Consider the following 8,281-nt stretch of genomic DNA (forward strand, 5'->3'; position numbering starts at 1 on the left):
ACTAAAGGAGTACAGAAGGGAAATGGCGAAGGTGAAGAGGATGATTTTGGATGGTGTTCGAGATCATCTAGTCTCACATGTGGCAGACAAAGGGATGGCCAAGGAAATGTGGGATGCTTTGTATGAGCTATTTCAGAGTTCTTTCGAGCAGCGGAAGATGTTTCTCGAGAAGAATATTAGGAGTAATAAAATGCAGAAGGGTGAGAGCATAGATGCCTTTCTCACTCGGATTCATGAAGTACGAGATCAACTAGTAGTCATTGGGAAGGAGCCCCAACCTGTAGAGTTTGTACGGTTGGCACTGAATAGTGTCTCAGAGGATTGACAGGTATTTTTCTAGAGTATCTTGGGATGAGACACCTTGTTGAAGTGGGACATGATGCCGTCTGATCTACAACTAGAGGATTTGAAGCAGGCTCTAATAAAGAGTACCATGAGTGACAACAACAATAAGAGACCGAAGAGTGAGGAGGAGAATGTGGCCCTAGCATCTAAGGGCCCTAGTTAGGGGTAGGGGGAGTAGAAGAAGAAGAAGAAGAAAAAGAACCTGTTAGAGGTCAAGTGCTTCAAATGTGGTGAGTTCGGTCACTATAGTATGCAATGTCCTCTTAGGAAGAAGGACAATACGGAGAAGCAAGACCATGCGACAATGTCAGTAGAGATTGACAAGTTGTCCTATAGGTTGGAGGAAGAGTTTGTGATGTTTGCAACCATACCTCCAAGAGAGAGGTGGGGTGACATAGAGTTATAGCCCCAGGGAGTTGCAGACATGGGCAGGGTCCACTGAGGAGTTCACCTCATGGATCATTACCTTGATACGGGGGGCCACAATACTTCAATAGTAGGATGGATAAGTGTCAGGAGATGTATTCATATTCTAGAATGGCTGTTGTAGACTAGTAACAGTCAGGTGCTGGGGAGCACAATGCAAAGTTGGCATGAGTGTAGAGTGGCATAGTGCAGATTCAGCAACAACGTAGATTCTTCAGTGATAATGCAGAGGCTAGTAGTAGTTAGGATTGAGGAGATAGATGAATCATATTGAACATAGTTGATTTAGTATTTTGGATGCTTCTTAGTTGCAGTTGTTGCAGTTGCAGCAACAACATATGAGAGGGAGTTGTAGTGCAAATGAAAAGTTGACAACAATATGGTAGTGTCAATGGAAACACAAATGCGACATTAGAGTTGTGCAGTGGTTGATAGGCAGTGCCTAAACATCAACAACGTGGCAGAGGGTGATACAGAGATAGGGTGTTGTAGCGGAAATATGACACTAGAACACCTTCCTCGCTAAGAGGGTGTGTTAGTTTTTGTAGCATCGGAGGTGTTCTAGTCACAAAACTTTGTGGAGAGGCTAAAACACATGAGATGTTCATAACCCATAAATCATTTACGGAAAATCCACCTATAAGTACCTCAATTAGATTATTAGCCCATTTTTAATTATTTCCTAAGTCTAAACTTAGGGAAAGGGATTAATTAATTAGGATTAATATAGATAAGGTGAGAATTCTCTAGAAAATCACACAGATCAACTGGGAAATGATCTTGGCCCTTGATTAAGTTTTAATCTTCATCGTTGGTGCTCCAACAGAGGAATAGAAGAAGAATTCGTTGGGTAGATGGAGAATACACTTGAGAATTTCAATTTCTTTGGTAGTTTGATTTCCAGAGAGCAACAGTAGTTGCTAGAAAGCTAGAGAAGGAAGCAAAAATAGTGAGGGGCAAAGATAGTGAGGCCAGAGGAATTTCTCCAGATTCGGTGAAGTACATTGCAGAGAGGTAGAAAGGGCCACAATGAGGCTGACACAGGATCTATGCAGAAGTCTCTAGAGGGAATTTCGATTTAGCTAGAGTAAGGATCGTTTCAGGTGCTAGTGGTAAGAAGAATTTCCAAAGAACCAAGCTAGAGGACTCCAGACCAGCAACAATCAGTCAGAAGTAGATTAGAGGCAGTTCCTAGCGAGCGTATTTCAGGCCTGCATAGAGGTTGACGCAGGGACCATGTAGAGGCAATTGGGAAGCTAGTTCGATTGGCTTGATTTGAGCCAGGATTGCCTGTGGGGGTGAGGAAAATTCCTCACAATATTTTTTGCCAATGTTTTTCTCTGTTTGGATTACCAGTTGGGCATCCATAGATTGTATTTAGATTTCACTACTGCATAATAATAAAGACCCTCAAATGTTGCACCAGTTCTCCAAAGTTGGGTTTTTCCACGAACATTTGCCCAAAAATACTTGTGTCAATTTTTATGTGTGTGTGCTAGAATTTTCTCAGTTTCCAACGCTATTTTCTTCCGTAGTTTATTTGTGAAGGTTGTTGTGTGATTTATTTGGTATTTGCAGTAGCAGATAAATTCTTAACCTAATTAACAATTAGAAAATTAAATTCCAGTCGCTACAATAAGATTTCAGTTTTGAAATTTCCACACGAGATATATATCCTATGCCTGCATATGCGTGTACATGAACATTTCTAAGCCTCTACCAAAATCAATAGATATCTATTACTAGGATGATTTGTGGAAGAAAATGCTTTATTATGAACATAGTCATTTCCTGTGTTGTAGGTTTCATGAATATGGGAACGTATATGATAATTGTCCATTGGTAACCCTGAAGGAAACCCATGAACAATCTTTAAATCAAGTAAATGATGCATTTACAGTGGTTGAGCATAACTTTTGTAGCCCTAAACTCCCCCCATTCGTGTCAAAATTCTCTGGAGAAGAAAGGAGAGAAGAAAATTGTTATGGGTTTTTTACCTTACTAGACTCTTCTGATTCTAACACTCTCGAGCAACCGTCTGACATTGAAATGAAAGACCCATTGGGTCCTACTTCTTCACAGATGTACCTCTAGCCTCAACAACAAATCTAACACCCCTTCTTATAAACTCATCATCCTCCACCCAACCCCCCGAATCCTCAATCTAATCACCCTTTCCCCCAATCATTCTTCACGTCATGCCTGAGGGATCTGAATGTAGAAGATCCTATAGATTCACAAGATAATGCAATTTTCTAAAGCAAGAGACAAGAATCTAATTCTACTCTTTACAACGGAAGCCCATAAACATCAAGCAAACAATAATCAATAGAGGAAGAGAATCAAAGGCACATAACACAATAAATATCCAAGGAAAGCCACAACTCAAAACCCCACTATCTATTTTGTATTAATCCGAAAAATCAAGACGAAATTACAATGCTTGTTCTCTTTAGAACAATTGTAGCACTTAACAAATTCAATCTCCAACTCATAAGCAAGCTCAAGGCCAAAGCTTAGCCTCTTCACAAGCTCTCCAAGTCTCTATTCCAATGCGTAATTCCTATGGAGGATAGCTTGTATTTAAAGGGAAATAAAGCCTCTAAAAAATGTGAATATGGAGAATAGTCTAAACAGTCTTGCTGCTCACCAATTAAATATGGAGAATAGTCCTGTATCTCAAAGCCTTCTCCAAAAAGAAGTCAAGCTTCAAAAAGAGGTTCACAAATCCAGCAGGGAGGAGGAAGAATTTTGGCGTCAGAAGTCTAGGAACCTATGGTTGCAGTCTGGAGATAGAAACACCAGCTTCTTTCATAAGCAAGCCGAAGCCCGTAAGAATTTCAAATCAGTCTCTGAGATCCAATTCCAAAACACTGTGATTAAGGACTTTGAGGGCATTAAGAGAGCTGCTTTCTCCTACTTCCAAGATCTTTATTCGGCTCCTGAAGAACCAGCCATTGATCCTCATGCCTATCCGATTGAATTAATCCCCAAGTGCGTTCATGATTCGGATAATGCCATGTTGACAGCTCTGATCAACATGGACGAGCTTAAGAAAGTTCTGGACAACATGGAACCTGATAAAGCCCCAGGTCCAGATGGGTTCTCTGTCAGGTTTCTTTTGACTTGCTGGTCAACAATAAAAAAAGATTTATTGAGAATGGTCAGAAAGTCCCAGAACTGTGCTAAGTTGGGCGGTGGCATCAATTCGGCCTTTCTCGCCTTGATCCCAAAAGAAAAAGGAGCCTCAGACTTTAGCAGATTTAGGCCCATATCCCTGTGCAATTCCAGTTATAAGCTGGTCTCCAAAATTATTGCCAACAGGCTTAAAAACATATTGCCAGACATCATCCCTAAAAATCAAGGCGGATTCATAAAAGGAAGAAAGATATTGGACAACATTGTGCTGGTGCAAGAAGCAGTTCACTCTAGCTGCCAAAGAAAAGAGAAAGGTATGGTGATTAAGCTCGATCTGGCTAACGCTTTTGATAGGGTGAGACATGATTTTTTGTTCACCGTGATGAAGAAGTTAGGCTTTTCAACAGACTTCATAAACTGGGTGAAAGCCTGTATTGCCTCTCCATGGATCGCGCCGCTGGTCAATGGCCGATCTACTGACTTCTTCCAAGCCTCTAGGGGCCTTAGACAAGGTTGTCCCTTGTCTCCACTTCTCTATGCTGTTCAGGCCTCGGTGCTTAGTTTCCAACTCGAACACAATCAGCAGATTCAAATCCTGCCTGGCCTCAGAACTACTCACAAGGTGAAAGACATTAACCATGCCCAGTTCGCCGATGACACCTTGTTGCTCGGAGGAGCCAGCATAATTTCTGCCAGATCCTTCAAGAAGGAGCTGGACATTTACAGGTTGATCTCGGGCAGCAAAATCAACTATCGTAAATGCTCTATCTATGGCTGGAATTGCTCGATCAAGGAGCTGTCAGATATTGCAAGGCTTTTAGAAATGGATGGAATTCGAAATTGGGAGTCATTTAAATACCTCGGGATCCCAATATTCAAAACTAAACCTAAAGTTGCTCATTGGCTGCCTCTGCTCGATAAGATAAAGATTAGAATCCAAGCTTGGGGTGCCTCTTGGCTGAATAATGCAGGGAAAGTCATCCTTATGAAATCGGTCCTTATAAGTATGCCCCTATATCAAAACTCTGTTCTCTTGGCCCCCAAAACCTTTCTCAGCAAAATGGACAGTCTGTTGAGAAGATTCCTGTGGGAAGGCGGGAATAACAATGACAGAAGGATTCATTTAGTGAATTGGGAAACTCTCAAGAGACCACTTCTGGAAGGAGGCCTCCATCTGCGTAACTTGGCTGCTCAAAATCTAGCTTTGGGTTCCAAGATCCTTTGGAATTTAGTCTCTGGAAACTCTAGCTGGAGTAAAAGAGTCATTTGGAAGAAATACTTCCAAGGGCAACGCTTGAGATGTTTGGATAAGCCTCCAAGATCTTCAAAAGGCTCTCCGATCTTCAATCTCTGCAGTTCTGCTAGGGAGCAATTCATCCAATATCTTTATTGGATCCCTGGTAATGGGAGAAAAATCAAAATCTGGGAAGACTCGATATTGGGTGATCAACCATTGAACCAAGTGGAAGGTCTTGCAAATATCAAAGGCTGGCTTCAGTCCTGCAATCTGCATACTCTGTGGGATATTTCGAACTGGAAGGAAGCTCCTGATAGAACCTGGGATTGTTGGAATCTGGGGGAGGTCCCCATTATGCTGCAGGGGGAAGCTTCTTTGCTATTAGATCTGCTTCAAGGAAAATCTCCATCAAAGGCCACTTCTAAGGACAAAAGAGGTTGGGGCTCACTCTCCGGCTCTTACACTGCTGCCGAAGGTTATAAAAGAATTATGGCTGTCCCTTATGCTCCTCCTAATCCAGCTCAATGGAAATTTATATGGGATTTCCCCTCTCTCCCCAAAATTGACTTCTTCTGTTGGACTGTTGCACACCAAAGCATTCTCACCAGAGATAATTTGCGTAGACGAGGGATGGAAGGGCCTTCCAGATGTTCCCTTTGCTTGTCCAACGAAGAAACTGTCAATCATCTGCTGCTGCTATGTCCCTTTGCTCAAGTAGTCTGGAGGGGAGTTCTGATGTTAGGCCCTGCTAACCTTGATCTCCCAGATAGCATTCCCTCTCTGCTTCGAAATTGGGCCAGTTTATCTCCCTTCTGCCTTAAAAAAAAAAGCCTTCTTAAAACAAGCTGGATGTGGATCCCTAAATTCATCTGCTGGAAGCTGTGGTTGGAAAGGAATAATAGAATTTTCCGAGGAGAAAGCAACACTTCTATAAGAGTTATCTCTAAAATCAAAGCTTTACTGGGCGAGGCTTTGGAAGCCAATACTTCCCCAAGGAATGAAACGAGCCTGGTCAAAGAGGAGGAGCAATGGCTAAAAGGTCTGGTTCCAAATTTGAAGGAAAGGTCCATCCCCCCTGCATTTGCCCATGCCAACTGGGAGATTAGGCTGGAGGAACTGGAGTTTATTAAGTGGAGATCGGCTCTGGATGATCACAGTTTATTCTTCGACGGGGCCTCTAAAGGAAACCCTGGGATTGCTGGCAGTGGTGGGGTTCTTCTGCGTCCTGGAGGTGCTCTGGATTTGCGGTTTCATTGGGGTCTGGGAATTGAAACCAACAATAGAGCGGAGGCTCTAGCATTGTGGCAGGGGCTGAAGCTGGCGATTAACAGGAATATCCTATCTCTCTCTGTCTTTGGAGATTCTAGACTCATCATCCAATCGTTGATCCATCCCTCGACCTCCCATCAGGTCCATTTAGCCTCTATTATCAAAAAAATCCGGCTATTATTGCCCAAATTCAGAAAGATCTCCTTCTTCCACATCTTAAGAAATCTTAATTCTCAAGCCGATATGGAGGCCAACCTAGGCTCCCTCTGCAATCGGAGATCTTTGGTGATCAACTCGATTGAGTCCACCTGCTCCATCCCTTAATGGTTCTGCTGGCCGGATTTCCTTTTCTAACTGTTCTTTGGGCTTTCTCTGTTCTCCTCAATACCCTGATCTACGGGATTTCAACCCTCTGTATATTCAATCTGCTTAAATGGTGGTCTCAGGCCTGCGTTCATTCTATGTTTGTCTTCCTATCTTCGGCCCTGTTTCCAGTCGATGACCTGCTTCTCAAAAGCCCACAATGGTCCTTCAAGATGGCACCGCAGATCCAGTTTTGACCTTTCCTATGTTCTCAAATCTGAAGGTTGTTTCAGCATTTCCAGAGCTTTTCTCCTCCGAAAGGTTGCATTCTCTGTGAGAAGTAAAATTGGGCCTTGCGTTGGAGCTCTTTCGCTACAGCAGCCACCAAAGCAGTCGTGGATAGCCAGTTTCTTCTTCCATTCAACCGCAAGTAGCACTTATGTATTGCACGATCAAGAATTGCCTGGGAAGTCCTCTGGCCCCCGCGCGTTGTTCCATATTGGTCTACAGTAAATCATCCAGCTCTGAGGGTTTTCTTGTCAAAGCAGACGCAATGTTCAACCTCTGACTCGGTTCACCTTGCTGACCGGTAGTTTTCTGATAGAGGGGCGAACAATCCATATCTAAACAGCTACCCTGAGAATCATTCTCTGACTTGCTGTATTGTATGAGCCTGCGGCAGCTTGTTTGCCGCCCAAAATAAAAATAACGGTTATAGTAAAAAAAAACATTTCATATATACAAATAATGTGTCATTTTTTAATTTCAAATTTCAATAATGGTTATCAGTAGACACCCATATTCTTCACTTGTCTTCTATCAGGGACTATGAGAGCCAACATAAGATGTTCATTCTTCGTGGCCAAACAAAATAGTTGGTGTTTTGGAGGGTGTAACGCCCATAATAATAATAAAAATAATCATAAATAAATAAATAAATAAAATAATATAATATTAAAATATAAGTAAATAAATAATAAACAATAATAAGCAATAAACAATAATGCCGAATGATCTAGAAATGAGGGTTTCAATGAATGATCTAGACTTCGCTGCATCAATGTCTTCTGATGGTAGGGCTTGGTCAACACTTGGCCCATAAATAGCAGTAAGTGCACATGGGAACTGACACCTTTTGGTAATCAAAGGAGTCTAAACCATGCCGCTTCAAGGGAAGGAAGTTTACTCGACCATTTTTCTTGGTTAATCCTCAACAGCACGCGCCTTTACTAGGGGATAACAACTACAGGAGTGGTTACATTTTTACTTTCACCGTCAGGCAGAGGAAATGGTCAGCCCGAGGGACTATTTCGATCTGGAGCTTGAGCCAAAATACATCCTATATATTTGGGGTTTGGAGCCAACTCAACAAAATTTGGACAAGGTAAAACTTCCAGCTAGATCCCCAGTTGGAAAAATGGGATTAACAGTGTTAGATTGGAACTCTGGAGGTGGTTTAGGGTTCCTAGAGGAAGGAAAACCCATCTCTTCACCTATGGAATGCTGGGTTTCTGACATTGATACTTAGGAAGGTTAGGCGAAAACAATGGAATCGACAGATCT

General features: G+C 42.3%; 1 protein-coding gene across 1 annotated transcript; it reads left to right on the plus strand.

The window, feature by feature from the left end:
- The first annotated feature begins 3,430 nt into the window (after nt 1-3,430).
- Nucleotides 3,431-7,231, plus strand: LOC149221518 (uncharacterized). Its single transcript, XM_089387401.1, has 4 exons — nt 3,431-3,885; nt 4,264-5,621; nt 5,913-6,556; nt 6,911-7,231. The coding sequence occupies exons 1-4, from the start codon at nt 3,431-3,433 to the stop codon at nt 7,229-7,231; spliced, it is 2,778 nt and encodes a 925-aa protein (XP_089243527.1).
- The last annotated feature ends 1,050 nt before the right edge of the window (nt 7,232-8,281 follow it).

The sequence above is a fragment of the Pinus tabuliformis genome, chromosome Q, assembly GCF_031772625.1.
Source record: "Pinus tabuliformis cultivar Carrire ecotype Pingquan chromosome Q, CPIR1, whole genome shotgun sequence".
Taxonomy (NCBI): Eukaryota; Viridiplantae; Streptophyta; class Pinopsida; order Pinales; family Pinaceae; genus Pinus; species Pinus tabuliformis.

What these genes read in the sequence shown, in the direction of transcription:
- LOC149221518 (XM_089387401.1), top strand. Translation starts at nt 3,431, where the DNA reads ATGGAGAATAGTCCTGTATCTCAAAGCCTTCTCCAAAAAGAAGTCAAG. An exon ending in CCAGATGGGTTCTCTGTCAG is followed by an intron (nt 3,886 to 4,263) that starts GTTTCTTTTGAC and finishes CGCTTTTGATAG; the next exon opens with GGTGAGACATGATTTTTTGT. An exon ending in CTCTTACACTGCTGCCGAAG is followed by an intron (nt 5,622 to 5,912) that starts GTTATAAAAGAA and finishes TTGATCTCCCAG; the next exon opens with ATAGCATTCCCTCTCTGCTT.